We start from the raw sequence: 26759 nt of genomic DNA, 5'->3' as shown, positions 1-26759 counted from the left end.
CACTCCCTCAGTACTGATCCTCTGACAGTGCAGCACTCCCTCAGCACTGACCCTCTGACAGTGCAGCACTCCCTCAGTACTGATCCTCTGACAGTGCGACACTCCCTCAGTACTGATCCTCTGACAGTGCGACACTCCCTCAACACTGATCCTCTGACAGTGCTGCACTCCCTCAGCACTGACCCTCTGACAGTGCAGCACTCCCTCAGTACTGATCCTCTGACAGTGCAGCACTCCCTCAGCACTGACCCTCTGACAGTGCGGCACTCCCTCAGCACTGATCCTCTGACAGTGTGGCACTCCCTCAGCACTGACCCTCTGACAGTGCGGCACTCCCTCAGCACTGATCCTCTGACAGTGTGGCACTCCCTCAGCACTGACCCTCTGACAGTGCAGCACTCCCTCAGTACTGATCCTCTGACAGTGCAGCACTCCCTCAGCACTGACCCTCTGACAGTGCAGCACTCCCTCAGTACTGACCCTCTGACAGTGCAGCACTCCCTCAGCACTGACCCTCTGACAGTGCGGCACTCCCTCAGCACTGATCCTCTGACAGTGTGGCACTCCCTCAGTACTGACCCTCTGACAGTGCAGCACTCCCTCAGTACTGACCCTCTGACAGTGCAGCACTCCCTCAGTACTGACCCTCTGACAGTGCAGCACTCCCTCAGTACTGATCCTCTGACACTGCAGCAAATCCTCAGCACTGACCCTCTGACAGTGCAGCACTGCCTCAGCACTGACCCTCTGACAGTGCGGCACTCCCTCAGCACTGACCCTCTGCCAGTGCGACACTCCCTCAGCACTGATCCTCTGACAGTGCAGCAAACCCTCAGCACTGACCCTCTAACAGTGCAGCACTCCCTCAGCACTGACCCTCTGACAGTGCGACACTCCCTCAGCACTGACCCTCTGACAGTGCGGCACTCCCTCAGTACTGATCCTCTGCCAGTGCGACACTCCCTCAGCACTGATCCTCTGACAGTGCAGCACTCCCTCAGCACTGATCCTCTGACAGTGCTGCACTCCCTCAGCACTGACCCTCTGACAGTGCGACACTCCCTCAGCACTGACCCTCTGACAGTGCGGCACTCCCTCAGTACTGATCCTCTGACAGTGCGGCACTCCCTCAGTACTGACCCTCTGACAGTGCTGCACTCCCTCAGCACTGACCCTCTGACAGTGCGGCACTCCCTCAGCACTGACCCTCTGACAGTGCAGCACTCCCTCAGCACTGATCCTCTGACAGTGCTGCACTCCCTCAGCACTGACCCTCTGACAGTGCAGCACTCCCTCAGCACTGACCCTCTGACAGTGCAGCACTCCCTCAGCACTGATCCTCTGACAGTGCAGCACTCCCTCAGCACTGACCCTCTGACAGTGCTGCACTCCCTCAGCACTGACCCTCTGACAGTGCTGCACTCCCTCAGCACTGACCCTCTGACAGTGCGGCACTCCCTCAGCACTGATCCTCTGACAGTGTGGCACTCCCTCAGTACTGACCCTCTGACAGTGCAGCACTCCCTCAGTACTGACCCTCTGACAGTGCAGCACTCCCTCAATACTGACCCTCTGACAGTGCAGCACTCCCTCAGCACTGACCCTCTGACAGTACGGCACTCCCTCAGTACTGACCCTCTGACAGTGCAGCACTCCCTCAGCACTGACCCTCTGACAGTGCAGCACTCCCTCAGCACTGACCCTCTGACAGCACGGCACTCCCTCAGTACTGATCCTCTGACAGTGCAGCACTCCCTCAGCACTGACCCTCTGACAGTGCAGCACTCCCTCAGTACTGATCCTCTGACAGTGCGACACTCCCTCAGTACTGATCCTCTGACAGTGCGACACTCCCTCAACACTGATCCTCTGACAGTGCTGCACTCCCTCAGCACTGACCCTCTGACAGTGCAGCACTCCCTCAGCACTGATCCTCTGACAGTGCGGCACTCCCTCAGCACTGACCCTCTGACAGTGCGGCACTCCCTCAGCACTGATCCTCTGACAGTGTGGCACTCCCTCAGCACTGACCCTCTGACAGTGCAGCACTCCCTCAGTACTGATCCTCTGACAGTGCAGCACTCCCTCAGCACTGACCCTCTGACAGTGCGGCACTCCCTCAGCACTGATCCTCTGACAGTGTGGCACTCCCTCAGCACTGACCCTCTGACAGTGCAGCACTCCCTCAGTACTGATCCTCTGACAGTGCAGCACTCCCTCAGCACTGACCCTCTGACAGTGCAGCACTCCCTCAGCACTGACCCTCTGACAGTGCTGCACTCCCTCAGCACTGACCCTCTGACAGTGCGGCACTCCCTCAGTACTGACCCTCTGACAGTGCAGCACTCCCTCAGCACTGACCCTCTGACAGTGCAGCACTCCCTCAATACTGACCCTCTGACAGTGCAGCACTCCCTCAGCACTGACCCTCTGACAGCACGGCACTCCCTCAGTACTGACCCTCTGACAGTGCAGCACTCCCTCAGCACTGACCCTCTGACAGTGCAGCACTCCCTCAGTACAGACCCACTGACAGTGCAGCACCCCCTCAGCACTGATCCTCTGACAGTGCTGCACTCCCTCAGCACTGACCCTCTGACAGTGCGGCACTCCCTCAGCACTGATCCTCTGACAGTGCGGCACTCCCTCAGTACTGACCCTCTGACAGTGCAGCACTCCCTCAGTACTGACCCTCTGACAGTGCAACGCTCCCTCAGTACTGACCCTCTGACAGTGCAGCACTCCCTCAGCACTGACCCTCTGACAGTGCAGCACTCCCTCAGCACTGACCCTCTGACAGCACGGCACTCCCTCAGTACTGATCCTCTGACAGTGCAGCACTCCCTCAGCACTGACCCTCTGACAGTGCAGCACTCCCTCAGTACTGATCCTCTGACAGTGCGACACTCCCTCAGTACTGATCCTCTGACAGTGCGACACTCCCTCAACACTGATCCTCTGACAGTGCTGCACTCCCTCAGCACTGACCCTCTGACAGTGCAGCACTCCCTCAGCACTGATCCTCTGACAGTGCGGCACTCCCTCAGCACTGACCCTCTGACAGTGCGGCACTCCCTCAGCACTGATCCTCTGACAGTGTGGCACTCCCTCAGCACTGACCCTCTGACAGTGCAGCACTCCCTCAGTACTGATCCTCTGACAGTGCAGCACTCCCTCAGCACTGACCCTCTGACAGTGCGGCACTCCCTCAGCACTGATCCTCTGACAGTGTGGCACTCCCTCAGCACTGACCCTCTGACAGTGCAGCACTCCCTCAGTACTGATCCTCTGACAGTGCAGCACTCCCTCAGCACTGACCCTCTGACAGTGCAGCACTCCCTCAGCACTGACCCTCTGACAGTGCTGCACTCCCTCAGCACTGACCCTCTGACAGTGCGGCACTCCCTCAGTACTGACCCTCTGACAGTGCAGCACTCCCTCAGCACTGACCCTCTGACAGTGCAGCACTCCCTCAATACTGACCCTCTGACAGTGCAGCACTCCCTCAGCACTGACCCTCTGACAGCACGGCACTCCCTCAGTACTGACCCTCTGACAGTGCAGCACTCCCTCAGCACTGACCCTCTGACAGTGCAGCACTCCCTCAGTACAGACCCACTGACAGTGCAGCACCCCCTCAGCACTGATCCTCTGACAGTGCTGCACTCCCTCAGCACTGACCCTCTGACAGTGCGGCACTCCCTCAGCACTGATCCTCTGACAGTGCGGCACTCCCTCAGTACTGACCCTCTGACAGTGCAGCACTCCCTCAGTACTGACCCTCTGACAGTGCAACGCTCCCTCAGTACTGACCCTCTGACAGTGCAGCACTTCCTTAGCACTGACCCTCTGACAGTGCAGCACTCCCTCAGCACTGACCCTCTGAAAGGCACAGTAAGAAGTCTCACAACACCAGGTTAAAGTCCAACAGGTTTATTTGGTAGCAAATACCATAAGCTTTCGGAGCGCTGCTCCTTCGTCAGATGGAGTGGTCTCTGTTCTCAAACAGGGCACAGAGACACAGAAATCAAATTACAGAATACTGATTCGAATGCAAATCTCTACAGCCAGCCAGGTCTTAAATGTACAGACAATGTGGGTGGAGGGAGCATTCAACACAGGTTAAAGAGATGTGTATTGTCTCCAGACAGTACAGCTTGTGAAATTGTGCAAGTCCAGAAGGCAAGCTGTGGGGGTTACTGATAATGTGACATAAATCCAACATCCCGGTTTAGACCGTCCTCATGTGTGCGGAACATGGCTATCAGTTTCTGCTCAGCGACTCTGCGCTGTCGTGTGTCGTGAAGGCCGCCTTGGAGAACGCTTACCTGAAGATCCAAGGCTGAATGCCCGTGACTGCTGAAGTGCTCCCCCACAGGAAGAGAACAGTCTTGCCTGGTGATTGTCGAGCGGTGTTCATTCATCCGTTGTCGTACATTGCATGGTTTCCCCAATGTACCATGCCTCGGGACATCCTTTCTTGCAGCGTATCAGGTAGACAACGTTGGCCGAGTTGCAAGAGTAGGTACCGTGTACCTGGTGGATGGTGTTCTCACGTGAGATGATGGCATCCGTGTTGATGATCCGGCACGTCTTGCAGAGGTTGCTGTGGCAGGGTTGTGTGGTGTCGTGGTCACTGTTCTCCTGAAGGCTGGGTAGTTTGCTGCGGACAATAGTTTGTTTGAGGTTGCGCGGTTGTTTGAAGGCAAGAAGTGGGGGTGTGGGGATGGCCTTGGCGAGATGTTCATCTTCATCAATGACATGTTGAAGGCTCCGGAGGAGATGCCGTAGCTTCTCCGCTCCGGGGAAGTACTGGACGACGAAGGGTACTCTGTCCACCGTGTCCCGTGTTTGTCTTCTGAGGAGGTCGGTGCGTTTTTTCGCTGTGGCGCGTCGGAACTGCTGATCGATGAGTCGAGCGCCATATCCTGTTCTTATGAGGGCATCTTTCAGCGTCTGGAGGTGTCTGTTGCGATCCTCCTCATCCGAGCAGATCCTGTGTATTCGGAGGGCTTGTCCGTAGGGGATGGCTTCTTTAATGTGTTTAGGGTGGAAGCTGGAGAAGTGGAGCATCGTGAGGTTATCCGTGGGCTTGCGGTACAGTGAGGTGCTGAGGTGACCGTCCTTAATGGAGATGCGTGTGTCCAAGAATGCAACCGATTCCGGAGAGTAGTCCATGGTGAGTCTGATGGTGGGATGGAACTTGTTGATGTCATCATAGAGATGTTTCAGTGATTGTTCACCATGGCTCCAAAGGAAGAAAATGTCATCGATGTATCTAGTGTATAGCATCGGTTGAAGGTCCTGTGCGGTGAAGAAGTCTTGTTCGAACCTGTGCATGAAGATGTTGGGATATTGAGGTGCGAATTTTGTCCCCATGGCTGTTCCGTGTGTCTGGATGAAGAACTGGTTGTTGAAGGTGAAGACATTGTGGTACAGGATGAAGCGGATGTAAAATTGCATCTGGAAACTGGCAGTTGTTGGCGCTGAGCACTGAGGCCGTTGCAGCAATGCCATCATCGTGGGGGATGCTGGTGTAGAGTGCCGAGACATCCATTGTGACGAGGAGTGCTCCTGGTTCAACTGCTCCATGTGTGTTGAGTTTCTGTAGGAAGTCCATAGTGTCGCGACAAAAGCTGGGGGTTCTTTGTACAATGGGTTTCAAGATGCCCTCGACATAGCCGGAGAGGTTCTCGCACAGGGTTCCGTTTCCTGAAACGTCTGTACATTTAAGACCTGGCTGGCTGTAGAGATTTGCATTCTAATCAGTATTCTGTAATTTGATTTCTGTGTCTGTGCCCTGTTTGAGAACAGAGACCATTCCATCTGACGAAGGAGCAGTGCTCCGAAAGCTAATGGTATTTGCTACCAAATAAACCTGTTGGACTTTAACCTGGTGTTGTGAGACTTCTTACTGTGCTTACCCCAGTCCAACGCCGGCATCTCCACCTCTGAAAGGCAGCCAGTGATGCCCAAATCCCACGAATAGAATCCCACGGGGGTTAGCGGGAATGTGGGGTTGAGGTTCCAATCAGTTCAGCTGTGAGTGGGGCAGTAGGCTGAAGGGGCAGAGTGGCCTGCACCTGAGTCTAATTTATGTATCTGTTTAGGATGTTGGTCTGTCCCTGTCATCGATCATCGGACCTGTCTCGCTCAATAACCAATGCTTACATTTAAAGGTGGAGAAGTTGAGGTCTCGATTGGGGGCGAAGGAGTCGTAATCTTCATAGTCATCGCCCAAAGAATCCGAGTCATCCGCTGCAACCTGGGGAACTGCAACACAAACCGGGAGCACATCAGATTCCATAGAACCAGAGAACCTACAGCGCAGAAGGAGCCTGCACCCACCACAATCCCACCCAGGCCCTATTCACAAAGCCCCATGCATTTACCCCAGGTAATCCTCCTGTCACTAAGGGGCAATTTAGCATGGCCAGTAGATGGCCAGAGGAACAGTACTGAGGGAGTGTTGCACTGTCAGAGGGTCAGTACTGAGGGAGTGCTGCACTGTCAGAGGGTCAGTGCTGAGGGAGTGCTGCACTGTCAGAGGGTCAGTGCTGAGGGAGTGTTGCACTGTCAGAGGGTCAGTACTGAGGGAGTGCCGCACTGTCAGAGGATCAGTACTGAGGGAGCGATGTACTGTCAGAGGGTCAGTACTGAGGGAGTGCCGCACTGTCAGAGGGTCAGTACTGAGGGAGTGCTGCACTGTCAGAGGGTCAGTACTGAGGGAGTGCCGCACTGTCAGAGGGTCAGTGCTGAGGGAATGCCGCACTGTCAGAGGGTCAGTACTGAGGGTGTGCTGCACTGTCAGAGGGTCAGTACTGAGGGAGTGCTGCACTGTCAGAGGGTCAGTACTGAGGGAATGCCGCACTGTCAGAGGGTCAGTACTGAGGGAGTGCTGCACTGTCAGAGGGTCAGTGCTGAGGGAGTGCTGCACTGTCAGAGGGTCAGTGCTGAGGGAGTGCTGCACTGTCAGAGGGTCAGTGCTGAGGGAGTGCTGCACTGTCAGAGGGTCAGTGCTGAGGGAGTGCTGCACTGTCAGAGGGTCAGTACTGAGGGAGTGTTGCACTGTCAGAGGGTCAGTACTGAGGGAGTGCTGCACTGTCAGAGGGTCAGTACTGAGGGAGTGCTGCACTGTCAGAGGGTCAGTACTGAGGGAGTGCTGCACTGTCAGAGGGTCAGTGCTGAGGGAGTGCTGCACTGTCAGAGGGTCAGTGCTGAGGGAGTGCCGCACTGTCAGAGGGTCAGTGCTGAGGGAGTGCTGCACTGTCAGAGGGTCAGTGCTGAGGGAGTGCTGCACTGTCAGAGGGTCAGTACTGAGGGAGTGCCGCACTGTCAGAGGGTCAGTACTGAGGGAGAGCTGCACTGTCAGAGGGTCAGTACTGAGGGAGTGTTGCACTGTCAGAGGGTCAGTACTGAGGGAGTGCTGCACTGTCAGAGGATCAGTGCTGAGGGAGAGCTGCACTGTCAGAGGGTCAGTGCTGAGGGAGTGCTGCACTGTCAGAGGGTCAGTACTGAGGGAGTGCTGCACTGTCAGAGGGTCAGGACTGAGGGAGTGCCGCACTGTCAGAGGGTCAGTGCTGAGGGAGTGCTGCACTGTCAGAGGGTCAGTGCTGAGGGAGTGCTGCACTGTCAGAGGGTCAGTACTGAGGGAGTGCTGCACTGTCAGAGGGTCAGTACTGAGTGTAAAATGGAGGCCCCGCCCACGGTTGCTGCCTTGGTGAGGGGCAGTGCCTCTCATGGCATTGGGTACATACCGGTCCGTGCAGGGGGCTTGGTGTTGTTGGTGTTTGGGGTGATGGACATCTCTCTGTACTCATTCGTGGTGACGGCTGTGTTGTTCTGGCTCGACTGGCTGAGGCGCATCACTGTAATCAGAGAATGAGCAGTTCACAATTCCCACACGTCCATCAACCATCATCTCCACTACGACTCTCACCAACATCCACAGATAGAAAGCACTCTTTCTGGTTGTATCACAGCTTGGTATGGCTCCTGCTCTGCCCAAGACCGCAAGGAACTACAAAATGTAGTGAATGTAGCCCAATCCATCACCCAAACCAGCCTCCCATCCATTGACTCTGTCTACACTTCCTGCTGCCTCGGTAAAGCAGCCAGCATAATTAAGGACCCCACACACCCCGGACATTCTCTCTTCCACCTTCTTCCCTCGGGAAAAAGACACAAAAGTCTGAGGTCACGAATCAACCAATTCAAGAACAGCTTCTTCCCTGCTGCTGTCAGACTTTTGAACGGACCAACTTGTATTCAGCTGATCTTTCTCTCCACCCTAGCTATGACTGTAACATTAGATTCTGCACTCTCTCCATTCCTTATCTCCTATGTACTCTATGAACGGTATGCTTTGTCTGTATAGCGCACAAGAAACAATACTTTTCACTGTATACCAGTACATGTGACAATAATAAATCAAATCAAACCATGCCCTCTGAATACGATCACTCTCACTTCATTTCAGAAACTCGTTCCCCCCCGAGAGAAAGAAATTCCCCTCATCTCCGTCTCCAGTGGGCGACCCTTTATTTTTAAACAGTGACCCCGAGTTCTGGATTCTCCCACAAGAAACATCCTCTCCACATCCACCCTGTCAGGGACCCCGAGCTTTGACTGAGTTCTTTTTGTTCCGACGTGTTTACACCTCCTCTGTGGCGCGAGTGTCAGTCTCGTTCCTCAGGGAGCTTCCCCACAGTGGGGGTGCTTTACTAATGAAGGACCGAGTTGTTGTTGTCAGTGAGGGGACGGCTGGTGAGTCTGAGAAGGGGGTCGGACGGGAGGCTGAGGACTTTGGAACTTCAAGAAGGAGATGGTTGCTCGGGCTGGTTTTAAGAATTATTTTATGGGATACAGGCGTCGGTGGCTGGGCACAGAATTTATTGCCCATCCCTAGTTGCCCCTTGAGAAGGTGGTGCTGAGCCGCCTTCTCGAACCGCTGTCGTCCCTGAGGTGTAGGTACACCCACAGTGCTGTTAGGGAGGGTGTTGCAGGATTTTGACCCAGCGACAGTGAAGGAACGGCCGATATATTTCCAAGTCAGGGTGGTGAGTGTCTTGGCGGGGGAAACTTTATCGTGTTCCAGGACAAAGGCAAGAAAACAAAATTTCAAACAATCACAACTATTCATTCTCCAAGGGAAAAGGGAACTGATCACTTGGCAATACGACTCTGATTGGCTGAGTGTGAGGATATTTTAAGAAATGTATGTTAATTATGTTCCTTATTGGATTCTGTTGGCGCCGTGTTGTCTGTGACTGGTGTCCTTTATTCCTGTTGAGGCAGTATAACTGGTACCATGTCTATTTTAATCTGGCCTAATGCAGTGTTCTGGGGGTTTTATGACCCTTTGGGGATTGTGGAGTGAAACTTGATTTGGAAATGAATGACAGGTCAGGTGATATGCCTGGGGATATCTTTTTCCACAGGAAAGTCTAAGTTTTAGTTTCGGTTCTCAGAAGCTGGCGGCAGAAAAAAGAACAAAAAAACAAAGAAAATTACAGCAAGGAACAGGCCCTTCGGCCCTCCAAGCCTGCACCGACAATGATGCCCAACTGAACTAAAATCCCCTACCCTTCCGGGGGCCATATCCCTCTATTCCCATCCTATTCATCTACTTGTCAGGACTCCCCTTAAAAGTCACTATCATATCTGTCGATGTGTTCTTTATCCTTACCATCCCTACTGTGCAGAAGGAGGCCATTCGGCCCATCGAGTCTGCACCGACCACAATTCCACCCAGGCCCCATTCCCATAACCCCTCATATTTACCCTGCTAATCCCCCGGACACTAGGGTCAATTTAGCATGGCCAATCAACCTAACCCGCACATCTTTGGACTGTGGGGGGAAACCGGAGCACCCGGAGGAAACCCACGCAGACACGGGGAAAACGTGCAAACTCCACACAGACAGTGACCCAAGCCGGGAAAAGCTTGCCTCGTACATCCCCTTTAAACCTTGCCCCTCGCACCTTAAACCTGTGACCCCTAGTAATTGACTCTTCCACCCTGGGAAAAAGCTTCTGACTATCCACTCTGTCCATGCCCCTCATAATCTTGTAGACTTCTATCAGGTCTCCCCTCAACCTCCGTCGCTCCAGTAAGAACAAACCAAGTTTCTCCAACCTCTCCTCATAGCTAATGCTATGCCAGGCAACATCCTGGTAAATCTTTTCTGTACCCTCTCCAAAGCCTCCACATCCTTCTGGATGTGTGCTGACCAGAATTGAACACTATATTCCAAGTGTGGCCTAACTAAAGTTCTATAAAGCTGCAACATGACTTGTCAATTTTTAAACTCAATACCCCGGCCGATGAAGGCAAGCATGCCATATGCCTTCTTGACTACCTTCTCCACCTGCGTTGCCACTTTCAGTGACCTGTGTACCTGTACACCCAGATCCCTCTGCCTATCAATACTCTTAAGGGTTCTGCCGTTTCCTGTCTATTTCCTATCTGTATTAGACCTTCCAAAATGCATTACCTCACATTTGACCGAACTAAACTTCAATCTGCCATACTCTCCGCCCAAGTCTCCAACCGATCTATTTCTTGTTGTATCCTCTGATGGTCCTCATCACTCTCTGCAAATCCACCAACCTTTGTGTCAACCGTAAATTTACTAATCAAACCAGTTACATTTTCCTCTAAATCATTAATATATATTACAAACAGCAAAGTTCCCAGCACTGATCCCTGAGGAACCCCACTTGTCACAGCCCTCCATTCAGAAATGCACCCTTCCACTGCTACCCTCTGTCTTCTTTGACCGAGCCAGTTTTGTATCCACCTTGCCAGCTCACCTCTGATCCCATGCGACTTCACCTTCTGCACCAGTCTGCCATGAGGGACCTTGTCAAAGGCCTTACTGAAGTTCATGTAGACAACATCCACTGCCCTACCTTCATCAATCATCTTTGTCACTTCCTCAAAAAGCTCGATCAGGTTAGTGAGACACGACCTCCCCTTCACAAAACCATGTTGCCTCTCGCTAATACGTCCACTTATTTACAAGTGGGAATAAATCCTGTCTCGAAGAATCCTCTCCAATAATTCCCCTACCACTGATGTCAGGCTCACCAGCCTGTAATTACCTGGATTATTCTTGCTACCCTTCTTAAACAAAGGAACAACATTGGCTATTCTCCAATCCTCTGGGACCTCCCCTGTAGTAGTCATGATGTGGAGATGCCGGCGTTGGACTGGGGTAAGCACAGTAAGAAGTCTCACAACACCAGGTTAAAGTCCAACAGGTTTATTTGGTAGCAAATACCATAAGCTTTCGGAGCTTGCTGCTCCTTCGTCAGATGGAGTGGTCTCTGTTCTCCAACAGTGCACAGACACAGAAATCAAATTACAGAATACTGATTAGAATGCAAATCTCTACAGCCAGCCAGGTCTTAAATGTACAGACAATGTGGGTGGAGGGAGCATTCAACACAGGTTAAAGAGATGTGTATTGTCTCCAGACAGTACAGCTTGTGAAATTGTGCAAGTCCAGGAGGCAAGCTGTGGGGGTTACTGATAATGTGACATAAATCCAACATCCCGGTTTAGGCCGTCCTCATGTGTGCGGAACTTGGCGATCAGTTTCTGCTCAGCGACTCTGCGCTGTCGTGTGTCGTGAAGGCCGCCTTGGAGAACGCTTACCTGAAGATCCAAGGCTGAATGCCCGTGACTGCTGAAGTGCTCCCCCACAGGAAGAGAACAGTCTTGCCTGGTGATTGTCGAGCGGTGTTCATTCATCCGTTGTCGTAGCGTCTGCATGGTTTCCCCAATGTACCATGCCTCGGGACATCCTTTCTTGCAGCGTATCAGGTAGACAACGTTGGCTGAGTTGCAAGAGTAGGTACCGTGTACCTGGTAGATGGTGTTCTCACGTGAGATGATGGCATCCGTGTCGATGATCCGGCACGTCTTGCAGAGGTTGCTGTGGCAGGGTTGTGTGGTGTCGTGGTCACTGTTCTCCTGAAGGCTGGGTAGTTTGCTGAGGACAATGGTCTGTTTGAGGTTGTGCGGTTGTTTGAAGGCAAGAAGTGGGGGTGTGGGGATGGCCTTGGCGAGATGCTCGTCTTCATCAATGACATGTTGAAGGCTCCGGAGGAGATGCCGTAGCTTCTCCGCTCCGGGGAAGTACTGGACGACGAAGGGTACTCTGTCCACTGTGTCCCGTGTTTGTCTTCTGAGGAGGTGCACCTCAGCACCTCACTGTACCGCAAGCCCACGGATAACCTCATGATGCTCCACGTCTCCAGCTTCCACCCTAAACACGTAAAAGAAGCCATCCCCTACGGACAAGCCCTCCGAATACACAGGATCTGCTCGGATGAGGAGGATCGCAACAGACACCTCCAGACGCTGAAAGATGCCCTCATAAGAACAGGATATGGCGCTCGACTCATCGATCGACAGTTCCGACGCGCCACAGCGAAAAACCGCACCGACCTCCTCAGAAGACAAACATGGGACACGGTGGACAGAGTACCCTTCGTCGTCCAGTACTTCCCTGGAGCAGAGAAGCTACGGCATCTCCTCCGGAGCCTTCAACATGTCATTGATGAAGACGAACATCTCGCCAAGGCCATCCCCACACCCCCACTTCTTGCCTTCAAACAACCGCACAACCTCAAACAGACCATTGTCCGCAGCAAACTACCCAGCCTTCAGGAGAACAGTGACCATGACACCACACAACCCTGCCACAGCAACCTCTGCAAGACGTGCCGGATCATCAACACGGATGCCATCATCTCACGTGAGAACACCATCTACCAGGTACACGGTACCTACTCTTGCAACTCGGCCAACGTTGTCTACCTGATACGCTGCAAGAAAGGATGTCCCGAGGCATGGTACATTGGGGAAACCATGCAATGTACGACAACGGATGAATGAACACCGCTCGACAATCACCAGGCAAGACTGTTCTCTTCCTGTGGGGGAGCACTTCAGCAGTCACGGGCATTCAGCCTTGGATCTTCAGGTAAGCGTTCTCCAAGGCGGCCTTCACGACACACGACAGCGCAGAGTCACTGAGCAGAAACTGATAGCCAAGTTCCGCACACATGAGGACGGTCTAAACCGGGATGTTGGATTTATGTCACATTATCAGTAACCCCCACAGCTTGCCTCCTGGACTTGCACAATTTCACAAGCTGTACTGTCTGGAGACAATACACATCTCTTTAACCTGTGTTGAATGCTCCCTCCACCCACATTGTCTGTACATTTAAGACCTGGCTGGCTGTGGAGATTTGCATTCTAATCAGTATTCTGTAATTTGATTTCTGTGTCTGTGCCCTGTTTGAGAACAGAGACCACTCCATCTGACGAAGGAGCAGTGCTCCGAAAGCTAATGGTATTTGCTACCAAATAAACCTGTTGGACTTTAACCTGGTGTTGTGAGACTTCTTACTGTACCTCCCCTGTAGCCAGTGAGGATACAAAGATTTCTCTCAAGGCCCCAGCAATTTCCTCCCTTGCCTCTCTTCAGTATTCTGGGGTATAGTCCATCAGGCCCTGGGGATTTGTCTACCTTAATGTTTCTCAAGAACCCCAATACCTCCTCATTTTTGATCTCAACATGACTCAAACTATCTACCAACCTTCCCCAGACTCATCATCCACCAAGTCCTTCTCTTTGGTGAATACTGACGCAAAGTACTCATTTAATACCTCACCCATTTCCTCTGGCTCCACTGATAGATTCCTCTCCTGTCCTTGAGTGGGCCAACCCTCTCCCTGGCTACCCTCTTGCTCTTTATATATATAAAAAAAGCCTTGGGATTTTCCTTAATCCTGCTGGTCAATGCTTTTTCATGGCCCCTTTTAGCCCTCCTTACTCCTTGCTTAAGTTTCTTACTACTTTCCTTGTATTCCACACTTGCTTCGTGTGTTCCCAGCCTCTGAGCTTTGACAAATGCTTCCTTTTTCTCTTTGATGAGGTTCACAATATCTCTTGCTTTCCAAGGTTCCTGAAACTTGTCATATTTATCCTTCATCCTTACAGGAATGTGCCGGTCCTGAATTCTTATCAACTTACACTTGAAAGCCTCCCATATGCCAGATGTTGATTGGCTCTCAAACATCTGCCCCCAATCTACATTCTTCAGTTCCTGCCTAATATTGTTGTAATTAACCTTCCCCCAATTTAGCACCTTAACTTGAGGACTACACTTATCTTTATCCATCAGAACCTTAAAGCTTACTGAATTCTGGTCACCGTTCCCGAACTGCTCCCCTACTGAAACATCGACCACCTGGCCGGGCTCATTCCCCAATACCAGCTCCAGTATGGCCCCTTCCCGAGTTGGACTATCTACATACTGTTTCAGGAAGCCCTCCTGGATGCTCCTTACAAACTCTGCTCCATCCACGCCCCGAGCACTAAGTGAGTCCCAGTCAATATCGGGGAAGTTAAAACCTCCCACCACAACAACTCTGCTACTTTTACATCTTGCCAAAATCTGCCTACATGTCTGTTCCTCAATCTCCTGCTGGCAGTTGGGTGGCCGATAGTAAACCCCCAACATTGTGACTACACCTTTTCTATTCCTGAGCTCTACCCATATTGCCTCGTTGTATGAGCCCTCCGAGGTGTCCTCCCACAGTGCAGCTGTGATATTCTCCTTAACCAGTCGTTCAACTCCCCCACCCCTTTTACATCCCCCCCCTATCCCACCTGAAACATCTGTATCCTGGAACATTAAGCTGCCAATCCTGTCCTTCCCTTAACCAAGAAGGCCGTGTCTCTGTCTCTCTCTCTCCAGAGACTTGCTGAGCGCTCCAGAGCCTCAGAGAATTGATCCAACATCCAAAGAACCAATTCACGGTGGGGTTAAAAAGCTGCAAGATCCAGCATCACGTGAGCAGACTTGTTTCTGTGCCGAGTCTGAAGAGAGGTGTGTGTCTGTGGGATGGTGTTTGACTTGGAACAACAGAGATAGCTGGCTGGTAGGAGTTACACTGTGTTTGATTCTTATAATTGGTGAAAGTATTCCAATTCTTTTTATTATGTTTTAACTGTGTTCTTAAATCAACTTTGTTTTGGTAAAAGCTCCCTGGTGGGTCACTTGAATTGTACCTGGAGTGAAATATCTCATGCTCACCCTCATGACAAAATCAAATGTAAAACCCAGGGTCCAGGCCAACTTCATAAAACACCTTGGAGTTTCCAACCTGGGTCTTAACATGAGGTGTTGTCCCAGAGAAAGCAATGGGGAAACTATGCCCCATGACCACACCTCCGCCCCCCCCCCCACAAACCCCCCTTTTGCAGGGTGAATACAGGTGACATGGAGTACGTATAAATAGGCCGCGTCATCAGCCGGACACGGTGGCACAGTGGTTAGCACTGCTGCCTCAGAGTGCCAGGGACCTGGGTTCAATTCCCGGCCTCGGGTCACTGTCTGTGTGGAGTTTGCACATTCTCCCCATGTCTGCGTGGGTTTCCTCCGGGTGCTCCGGTTTCCTCCCACAGTCTGAAAGACGTGCGGTTTAGGTTGATTGGCCAAGCTAAATTGGCCCTAGTGTCAGGGGATTGGCAGGGTAAATATGTGGAGTTACAGGAATGGGGCCTGGATGGAGTGGCGGTCGGTAGGACTCCATGGGCCAAATGGCCTCCTTCTGCACTGTAAAGTTTCTATGAAGATTCTGCATGGAGTACGTATAAATAAGCCACATCACCAGCTCGACTGATTTTCTTAAATTGGTGGCCAGCGCACTCAGGAATGCTCATTGAGTGCTGTCCCATCGTTTAATCACGCCCAGTAGCAGCCATTTTGTTTTGGGTCTTGCAAACGTGGGCTAGTTATGTACAGGTCTGTACTCTGTCGAACACCGACCACAGAATTGGAATTGCAGCATTCACGGTGCGTGCTATCAATATCGCGGGGGGGCCAGGGGAATGATTGATAGACTGATACCCATTCTCCGCCGCATCTTGAAGTGGTTGACCACAAAGAGGATGCCCAGAATGATCAGGCAGAGGACCAGCAGGCCGATGACAAGGAGCAGGAATTCTTCCCGGGGTCGTCCATTCCCTTCCACTCGTACTGGAGCTGGTAAGAGATTGGGAGAGAGAGAGAATGAGATAGAGGAGGTTATTCACGAGCCGTCTCTCTGGGGAGCGTCCCCACCTCCTGTGTACCCTCTTTCCACACCCGCAGGCCCTACCCCTTCCACTGACCCCAGGCCCAGAAGCACCCTGACTCCTCCATCAACTAACACAGAGCATCTTCCCCTGACGATGGGATATTCAACTGCAGAGGCATCACTGCCCAATTCTGCCCTCACCTGCACATATTTCAGCAAGTACGGGGGGGAGGTGAGGGTGGGTAGGGTGCGAGACAGAGTTATGGAGCAGGAACCCTGACTAATTTTCTCTCTCTCTCTCTAACCCAGGACCCAGGAGTCACTGGACAGTGATCAGGAGCAGGAATCCTGGCTGATTTCCCCTCTCTCTGACCCAGAGATCACTGGACAGGGATCAGGAGCAGGAATCCTGGCTGATTTCCCCTCTCTCTCTCTAACCAAAAGATCACTGGACAGGGATCAGGAGCAGGAATCCTGGCTGATTTCCCCTCTCTCTCTCTAACCCAGGGATCACTGGACAACCTTCTCCAGCAAGGTCCCTCACACACTGTACCTGTTGTCATCCACGCATTGCTGACATTGATTGGAGATTCCGTCAAATAAATTGAGCCTGAAATACAATAAATAATAACCGTTAGTGAATATATATCCAACAAATGGGGGTCTGAGAGAAACCAGCCAGTGTACAGATACCTCCCTGAGAGAGAGGGGACTGAGAGACACCAGTCAGTGTACAGATATCTCCCTGAGAGAGAGAGAGAGGTCTGGGAGACACCAGTCAGCGTACAGATATCTCCCTGAGGGAGAGAGAGAGGACTGAGAGTCACCAGTCAGTGTACAGATAACTCCCTGAGAGAGGGAGAGGACTGAGAGACACCAGTCAGTGTACAAATATCTCCCTTGGAATGTCTTGTTGAAGTCGTACAAGACATTAGTAAGGCCACACTTGGAGTAATACTGTGTACAGTTCTGGTCACCCTATTATAGAAAGGATATTATTAAACTAGAAAGAGTGCAGGAAAGATTTACTAGGATGCTCCCGGGACTTGATGGTTTGAGTTATAAGGAGAGGCTGGATAGACTGGGACTTTTTTCCCTGGAGTGTAGAAGGCTGAGGGGTGATCTTATATAGGTCTATAAAATAATGAGGGACATAGATGAGGTAGATAGTCAACATCTTTTCCCAAAGGTAGGGGAGTCTAAAACTAGAGGGCATAGGTTTAAGGTGAGAGGGGAGAGTTACAAAAGTGTCCAGAGGGACAATTTTTTCACACAGAGGGTGGTGAGTGTCTGGAACAAGCTGCCAGAGGTAGTAGTGGAGGCGGGTACAATTTTGTCTTTTAAAAAGCGTTTAGACAGTTACATGGGTAAGATGGGTATAGAGGGATATGGGCCAAACATGGGCAATTGGAACTAGTTTAGTGGTAAAAACTGGGCAGCATGGACAAGTTGGGCCGACTGGCCTGTTTCCATGCTGTAAACCTCTACGACTCTAAAACCAACGCCACCTCTCCCCATAAGAAAATTCCTGCATTCCCGGGATAATCCTAGTGAACCTTCTTTGGATTTTCCCTTAGGTATGGGGCACAAAACTGTTCCTGCTCTTCCGGGTGTGGGCTAACTAGTGCCTCCTATAGCCTTAGCAAGTGTGGGTGCAGAGGAGACTGGCCGGGATGGAAGCAGGAACTGAGGAATTTCAATGAATGTTGAGAGACTGGAGGAACAGAGAAGGTTAAAGGGTGATTTCATTCAGGTGTTTAAAACTAAGAAGGGCTTACATCATGCAGAGCAGTGAATTTCATTCCAAAAGCAGGAGGGTCAACTCCTCCGGTGCCTTGGAGCTTTGTCCCTCACTCCCCTACAGTCTACCCCAGTGCCAGCATTAATCCAGCATTTATTGCCCATCCCTAACTGCCCCTTGTGAAGGTGGTGCTGAGCTGCCTTCTTGAGTCGCTGCAGTTCCTGAGGTGTAGGTACACCCACAATGCCTTTAGGGAGGGAATTCCAGGATTTTGACCCAGCGACAGTGAAGGGACAGCCGATATATTTCCAAGTCAGGACGGTGAGTGACTTGGAGGGGAACCTCCAGGTGGTGGTGTTCCCAGGTGTCTGCTGCCCTTGACCTTCTAGATGGTAGCGGTCGTGGGTTTGGAAGGGGCTGCCTTAGGAACCTTGGTGAGTTCCTGCAGTGCATCTTGTAGATGGTACACACAGTTGCCCCTGAGAGTCGGTGGTGGGGGGAGTGAATGTTTTTGGATGGGGTGCCAATCAAGCGGGGCTGCTTTGTCCTGGATGGTGTCGAGCTTCTTGAGTGTTGTTGGAGCTACAGCAGTCCAGGCAAATGGGGAGGATTCCATCACACTCCTGACTTGTGCCTTGTAGATGGGGAGTCAGGAGGTGAGTTACTCACCACAGTATTCCCAGCCTCTGACCTGCTCTTGTAGCCACAGGATTTATGTGGCTGGATCCAGTTGAGTTTCTGGTCAATGGTAACCCCCAGGATGTTGACAGTGGGGGATTCAGTGATGGTTATACCACTGAATGTCAAAGGGCGGTGGTTAGAGTGTCTCTTATTGGTGATGGTCATTGCCTGGCATTTGTGTGGCACGAATGGTACTTGCCACTTGTCAGCCCAAACCTGGATATTGTCCAGATCTTGTTGCATTTGGACACGGACAATTCAGTATCTGAGGAGTCACAGAATGGTGCTGAACATTGTGCAATCATCAGCGAACATCCCCACTTCTGACCTTATGATGGAGGGAAGGTCATTGATGAAGCAGCTGAAGATGGTTGGGTCTCGGACACAACCTGAGGATGTCCTGGAGCTGAAATGACTGACCTCCAATTCCTACAACCATCTTCCTTTGTGCCAGTTGTGACTCCAACCAGTGGAGGGATTCTGCCTGATTCCCATTGACTCCAGTTTTGCTGGGGCTCCTTGATGCCACACTCGGTCAAATGATGGCTCAATGTCAAAGGCAGTCAGCCTATTCGGCGGGGGGGGGGCGGGAGGGGGGGGTGGTCAGCAGGAATGTGGGGCTGAGGTTCGAATCAGACCAGTCATGGTCCTATTGAATGGTGGAGCAGGCTTGAGGAGCTGAGTGGCCTTCTCCTGCTCCTAGTTTGTGTGCATGTTTGTACAATCCGTGTACTTGCAACCCCAATTCTCTCTCTGCTCCTGCACTCCTGTGGAGCGGCACAATGTTTAGCACTGCTGCCTCACAGCGCCAGGGACCCGGGTTCAATTCCCGGTTTGGGTCACTGTCTGTGTGGAGTTTGTACGTTCTCCCCGTGTCTGTGTGGGTTTCCTCCGGGTGCTTCATGTTGCAATGCAGAAGGAGGCCATTCGGCCCATCGAGTCTGCACCGACCACAATCCCACCCAGGCCCTATTCCCACAACCTCACATATTTACCCTGCCATTCCCCTGATACTAGGGTCAATTTATCATGGCCAATCAACCTAACCAGCACATCTTTGGAGCGTGGGAGGAAACCGGAGCACCCGGAGGAAACCTGGGTTTCCTCCTACACTCCAGAGATGTGCTGGTTAGGGTGCATTGGATGTGCTAAATTCTCCCTCAGTGTATCCGAACAGCCGCCGGAGTGTGGCGACTCGGGGGAATTTTCACAGTCACTTCATTGCGGTGTTAATGTAAGCCTACTTGTGACAATAATAAATAAATTGTGAACTTGGCCTTTCAAATTAATCCACGCTGTTCACATTCCCCCTTCTCATTCTCCCCACAGGTCTCTTCACTCGAGTTAAGGGTCTCTGCCCCCCCATCACCCTTTCTGGGAGTGACCCCCCCCCCCCCCCCCCGCACCCCCCCCCCCCCCCCCCCCCCCCGCTCCGCCTCCCCCCCTCCCCGCCAGGCCTCTGGGTTTAAAGATATTTCCAAGTCTCCCCTCTCATCTTTCCACCAATCACTTTAAATCTATACTCCGCCCTTTACCCCGCCCCACCTCCTGACATCTCTGCTGGAGTCCTGTTACCCTCCAATCTATCCAGGACCCCTCACAATTTTGTAAGCCTCAATCAACTCTCCTTCAGCCTCGTCCATTCCGAGGAGAATGACCCCAACCCATCCCATCTTTCCTCGTAGCTCTGACTTTCCCGTCCTGGGTGGCAACATCCTTGTAAATTTCCCTTCGGACCCTCACCAGCTTTCAGATGATGCCCTGTGGACCCAAGACCGGGGCTGGGAAAATGTGACGGACTACCCCAAGGTCTCGTGGTGGACGGGACCACCCAATGCCCACTCAGGGCTTCAATATACATTAAAAAATAGCAGTGGTGCAAATACCCCAATACTGGGTACACCTCGCTTCAGGCCGAAAAACAGCTCTTCTCTGTTTTGTATTCCCTGAGCCAATCGCGTACCCATGCTGGCATTGCCCGTATAATCCCAAGAGTTTTAACTTTGCCTACCGCGTGATAATTTGTGACCTGCCTATTCAAAGTCCATATACACAACATCCACCGCACTACCCTCATCGACCCTCTCTGTTACTTCACTAATGGAGATTTAACAAGGAATTGGACGCATCCCGAGGGCAGTTTTACCGGTGCAGATCACGCCAGCAGCACTATCTGGCTCACACGCCTCAGGCGGCAGTGGTCGGATGCAGTCGACTATCTCCATGGTGCCCGGTCGGCACATGTCGCGCCACCTGTGCTCGCCGGCCAGCTGGTAGGAGGTGTCGAGACTCGAGGCGTTGCCACAGCCCAGGTGCTGACAGACCGCGTGGGCAAGGGTCAGATTCCAGATGGTGTCACACACAGTGCCCCACGTGCCCCGGTCACGGACGCTCACCCGTCCCGAGCAGCGATTGGGGCCCCCCATCAATCGGATTTGCCGGTGCCCTGTGGAGAAACAACAGGGGAAGAAGGAAAACATTCAATTTCCCGATGTAAACATGTCAGGGTTTCTGTCCTTGTGAGATCACTACGTAACCAATGCGATCTTGGGGAGATATAATGACGCATCAACAGTGAAGGCTTTAATGCCCCATAGCAACACCGAGCTCCTGCCCCATAGCAACACCGAGACCCTGTTCCATAGCAACACCGAGCTCCTGCCCCATAGCAACACCGAGACCCTGTTCCATAGCAACACCGAGCTCCTGCCCCATAGCAACACCGAGCTCCTGCCCCATAGCAACACCGAGCTCCTACCCCATAGCAACACTGAGCCCCTGCCCCATAGCAACACCGAGCTCCTGCCCCATAGCAACACTGAGCCCCTGCCCCATAGTAACACCGAGCTCCTGCCCCATAGCAACACCGAGCTCCTGCCCCATAGCAACACCGAGCTCCTGCCCCATAGCAACACCGAGCTCCTGCCCCATAGCAACACCGAGCTCCTGCCCCATAGTAACACCGAGACCCGGCCCCATAGCAACACCGAGCTCCTGCCCCATAGCAACACCGAGCTCCTGCCCCATAGCAACACCGAGCCCCTGCCCCATAGCAACACTGAGCCCCTGCCCCATAGTAACACCGAGCTCCTGCCCCATAGTAACACCGAGACCCTGCCCCATAGCAACACCGAGCTCCTGCCCCATAGTAACACCGAGCTCCTACCCCATAGCAACACCGAGCTCCTGCCCCATAGTAACACCGAGACCCTGCCCCATAGCAACACCGAGCTCCTGCCCCATAGTAACACCGAGCTCCTGCCCCATAGCAACACTGAGCCCCTGCCCCATAGCAACACTGAGCCCCTGCCCCATAGTAACACCGAGACCCTGCCCCATAGCAACACCGAGCTCCTGCCCCATAGTAACACCGAGCTCCTGCCCCATAGCAACACCGAGCTCCTGCCCCATAGCAACACCGAGCTCCTGCCCCATAGTAACACCGAGACCATGCCCCATAGCAACACCGAGCTCCTGCCCCATAGCAACACCGAGCTCCTACCCCATAGCAACACCGAGCTCCTACCCCATAGCAACACCGAGCTCCTGCCCCATAGCAACACCGAGCTCCTACCCCATAGTAACACCGAGCTCCTACCCCATAGTAACACCGAGCTCCTGCCCCGTAGCAACACTGAGCCCCTGCCCCATAGCAACACCGAGCTCCTGCCCCGTAGCAACACTGAGCCCCTGCCCCATAGCAACACCGAGCTCCTACCCCATAGCAACACCGAGCTCCTACCCCATAGCAACACCGAGCTCCTGCCCCATAGTAACACCGAGCTCCTACCCCATAGTAACACCGAGCTCCTACCCCATAGTAACACCGAGCTCCTGCCCCGTAGCAACACCGAGCCCCTGCCCCATAGTAACACCGAGCTCCTGCCCCATAGTAACACTGAGCCCCTGCCCATAGCAACATCGAGCCCCTCCCCATAGCAACACCGAACCCCTCCCCATAGCAACACCGAACCCCTGTTCCATAGCAACACTGAACCCCTGTTCCATAGCAACACCGAGACCCTGCCCCATAGCAACACCGAACCCCTGTTCCATAGCAACACCGAAACCCTGTCCCATAGTAACTCTGAGCCCCTGACCACAGCAACACTGAGCCCCTGCCCCATAGTAACACCGAGCCCCTGACCACAGCAATGCAGGCCCATTCCACCATAGTGATGGAACCAATCCTCGATCAGCCCCCCGCCATAACAGCATGGATCTCCTGTTCCCACATCGGGCCTGGCCCTAAGGCACCAAGGGCCCAACTCCCTCAGCAATAGATCCCAAGTCCCATATCAACATAGGCCCATTCTCCCCATAGCAATGCAGGCCCACTCTCCCCATAGCAACGCAGGCCCATTCTCTCCATAGTAACACAGGTCCATTCTCTACATAGCAACACAGGCCCACTCTCCCCATAGCAACGCAGACCCACTCTCCCCATAGCAACACAGGCCCATTCCCGTCATAGCAACGCAGACCCACTCTCCCCATAGCAATGCAGGCCCATTCCCGTCATAGCAACACAGGCCCATTCTCCCCCTGGCAACACAGGCCCATTCTCCCCATAGCAACAACACAGGCCCATTCTCCCCATAGCAACACAGGCCCATTCTCCCCATGGCAACACAGGCCCACTCTCCCCAGAGCAACACAGGCCCACTCTCCCCATAGCAACAACACAGGCCCATTCTCCCCATAGCAACACAGGCCCATTCTCCCCATGGCAACTCAGGCCCATTCTCCTCATAGCAACAACACAGGCCCATTCTCGCCACAGCAATACAGGTCCATTCTCGCCATAGCAACACAGGTCCGTTCTCGCCATAGCAACACAGGCCCATTCTCGCCATAGCAACACAGGCCCATTTTTCCCATAGCAATGCAGGCCCATTCACACCATAACAACACAGGCCCATTAGCCCCATAGCAACACAGGTCCATTCTCTCCATAGCAACACAGGCCCATTCTCTCCATAGCAACACAGGCCCATTCTCCCCATGGCAACAACATAGGCCCATTCTCCCCAGAGCAACACAGGCCCATTCTCCCCTTGGCAACACAGGCCCATTCTCCCCTTGGCAACACAGGCCCATTCTCGTCAGAGCAACACAGGCCCATTTTCCCCATAGCAACACAGGCCTACTCTCCCCATAGCAACACAGCACTCATATTAAGGGCCCAAATCTCCCAACAGGAAGTCAAGCAGCACCGACAGGAAGCACACTTTGTGTGGAGTTGTCATGGAGAAAACAACAGGATGTGAAGGAGAAAATGTCTGCTTACCAGAACACACCACGCCGGCATCCTCCTTATGACCACAGTCATGTTGGAGCCACGGCTCAGATGGGCAGAGCCACAGGTAAGCCTCGCTGCCGCTGCACCGTACTTCATCCATGTAGATGGGACCTCCCCCCTGCCCAAAGCTTGAGGCGTTGACTGCAGAGATGGCTGAGCCACAGCCCAGTTGTCTGCAGACCACCGAGGCGGCCGGGAGGTCCCAGGTATCATCACACACCGTCCCCCATGTCCCATTCGAGTTGATCTCCACTCTCCCGGCGCAGCGGCTGCCCCCGCCCACCAGACGGACCTCCTTGTGCTCTGAGGAAGAGATTGAAACATGGCCGGGGTCAGGGGTCACCAGTTAAAACAACATCAGGTTTAAGGTCATAGTGACATTGGCTCATAGGATCATAACAGTGTGGGAACGAGAGGGTCACAGGGTTATAGTTCAATCCAGATCGAGGGTCATTGGGTCACAGGAATAAAGGCTCATAGAGTCTAAGGGACACAGGGCCATTGGGCCATGGGGTCATTGGGCCATGGTGTCATAGGGTCATAGAGTCATGGGGTCATAGGTTCATGGAGTCATAGAGTCATGGAGTAATTGGGTTATGGGGTCATTGGGTCATAAGGATATAGGATCATGTGTCATAGGGCCATTGGACCATGGGGTCATTGGTTCATGGGGTCATAGGCCATTGGACCATGGGGTCATAGGGTCATTGGGTCATGGGGTCATAGCACCATTGGGCCATGGGGTCATAGGGTCAATGGGTCATGGGGTCATAAGGATATAGGATCATGTGTCATAGGGTCATATAGTCATAGGATCACAGGGTGAAGGGGTCATGGGTTCCTTGGGTCATATTATTTTAGGATAATGGGATCATAGGGATAGAGGGACAAATCTACCTTGGAACAGGAAGAGGCCATTCTGCCTCTGAAGCCAGTTGCAGGATTTAATCAGATTGTAGCTGACCCGTGGCTTAATCCCAGCGACTCATTGGGGCCCCATAACCCCTCATAACCTTATCCAGCAACAACTCAATCAGTCTCCGTCTAGAAACGGGCAGTTCATCCCAGCCTCAGCAGATATTTGTTTTGGGAAGTGGGGGTGGGGGCGGGGGCGGGGGTGGGGGGAGCGTTGACACCAAGGTAACATTTGACCAAGTGTGACAGCAAAGATCTGGAAGACCATATGACGCAGGAGCAGAAGTTGGCCATTCAGCCCATCGAGCCTGCTCCACCATTCAATGAGATCATGACTGATCTGATGTGATAATCCTCAACTCCACTTTCCCGCCTTATCCCCATAACCCTCGATTCCTGGCACGATGGCACAGTGGTTAGCACTGCTGCCTCACAGCGCCAGGGACCTGGGTTCGATTCCTGGTTTGGGTCACTGTCTGTGCGGAGTCTGCCCGTTCCCCCCGTGTCTGCGTGGGTTTCCTCCAGGTGCTCCGGTTTCCTCCCTCAGTCTGAAAGATGTGTGGGTTAGGTGGATTGGCTAAGCTAAATTACCCCCTAGTGTCAGGGGGACTAGCTCGGGGAAATGCATGGGGTTATGGGGATAGGGCCTAGGTGGGATTGTGGTCGCTGCACGCGATGGGCTGAATGGCCTCCTTCTGCACAGTAGGATTCTATGATTAAAAATCTATCTATCTAAGGCTTGTACACTCTTAGTGACCCAGCCTCGACAGCTCTCTGCGGTAAAGAATTCCACACATTCACTAACCTCTGAAAGAAGAAATTCCTCCTCATCTCTGTTGATTCTCAAACCCCCTGAGAATCCGGTATGTCTCAATAAGGTCACCTCTCATTCTTCTAAACTCCAATGAGTACAGACCCAACCTACTCAACCTCTCCTCATGAGAAAATCCCTCCCTACCCGGGATCAACCTTTCCCGGGCTGCCGCTAAAGCCAGCATACCTTTCCTTAGATAAGGGAATTTTTATTATTCATTCCTGGGACACGGGCGTCGCTGGCTGGCCAGCATTTATTGCCCATCCCTAGTTGCCTGAGGGCAGATAAGAGTCACATTCACTGTGGCTCTGGAGACTCTCACCATCTTTCGCTCCATCTCTCTCTCTCTATCTAACTCTCTTTCACTCGACCTATATCTCTCTCTCCATCTCTGTCTGTTTCTATCTTTCTATCTCTCTAACTATCTCTCACACGTAGGACAGATCAAGGTAAGCACAGCGATTTCCCTCCCTAAAGGAACCAGATGGGTTTTTCCGACAATGGGTCATCAGTAGATTCTTAATTCCAGATATTTTTTATTGAATTCAAATTCCACCATCTGCCGTGGCGGGATTCGAACCCGGGTCCCCAGAACATCAGCTGAGTTTCTGGATTAATAGTCTAGCGATAACACCACCAGGCCATCGCCTCCCTGAAGCATCCCAGTGACCCTACGTTGGACTGCCTCCAATGCCAGTATATCGTTCCTTTGATAAGGGCCAAAACTGGTCACAGGAGTCCCGTACTTCCACCCAATCCTTTCTTCCATCAGTTCCCTCTTTCTCTCCTTCCCTCCTTTACCACCTCCCTCGGCTTCCCATTGTGCCGAGGTCTCGTCACTTACCTGCGCAGACGAGGCCGGCGGTGAGATTGCGGTCACACAGCTGGTCGGCAGCGAGCATGTCTCCCGGGCAGTCGGTCCACTCTGCCTCGGTCCCGGTGCAGTTCATCAGGTTGACCCAGAAGGGGGCAAGGCCCACTCCGTCCCCGCTGTGGTTGGATGTGCGGGACAGGCCGCAGCCCAGCTGCCGGCAGATCACATCGGCCCCCTTGCTGTCCCAGAACTCGCGGCACAGGGGCCTCCAGACCCCCTGGTGGAACAACTCCACCCAGCCCGAACACTCGCTGCTCCCATTGACAACACGCACCGGCACCTCTGCACAAACAAGGACATCCAGATTGGGAAGGTTATTAAAACAGG

The 26759-nt window shown here is 52.8% G+C and overlaps 1 protein-coding gene across 1 annotated transcript in view; it reads right to left on the bottom strand.

The window, feature by feature from the left end:
- LOC144505407 (T-cell differentiation antigen CD6-like) overlaps window positions 1-26759 on the bottom strand; it is a 173055-nt gene that overhangs the window by 19948 nt on the left and 126348 nt on the right. Inside the window, exons 5-11 of the mRNA XM_078231518.1 lie at window positions 26403-26714; window positions 23818-24132; window positions 20674-20973; window positions 16659-16715; window positions 15937-16071; window positions 7758-7868; window positions 6172-6273 (exon numbers count right to left, since the gene is read on the bottom strand). Coding sequence (XP_078087644.1) covers window positions 6172-6273; window positions 7758-7868; window positions 15937-16071; window positions 16659-16715; window positions 20674-20973; window positions 23818-24132; window positions 26403-26714 — 1332 coding nt within the window. The remainder of the gene's footprint in view (window positions 1-6171; window positions 6274-7757; window positions 7869-15936; window positions 16072-16658; window positions 16716-20673; window positions 20974-23817; window positions 24133-26402; window positions 26715-26759) is intronic.

Source organism: Mustelus asterias, chromosome 16 (genome assembly GCF_964213995.1).
Source record: "Mustelus asterias chromosome 16, sMusAst1.hap1.1, whole genome shotgun sequence".
Taxonomy (NCBI): domain Eukaryota; kingdom Metazoa; phylum Chordata; class Chondrichthyes; order Carcharhiniformes; family Triakidae; genus Mustelus; species Mustelus asterias.
Note: the sequence above shows the minus strand (reverse complement) of the source record. Positions and strands in the feature narration are given on the sequence as shown.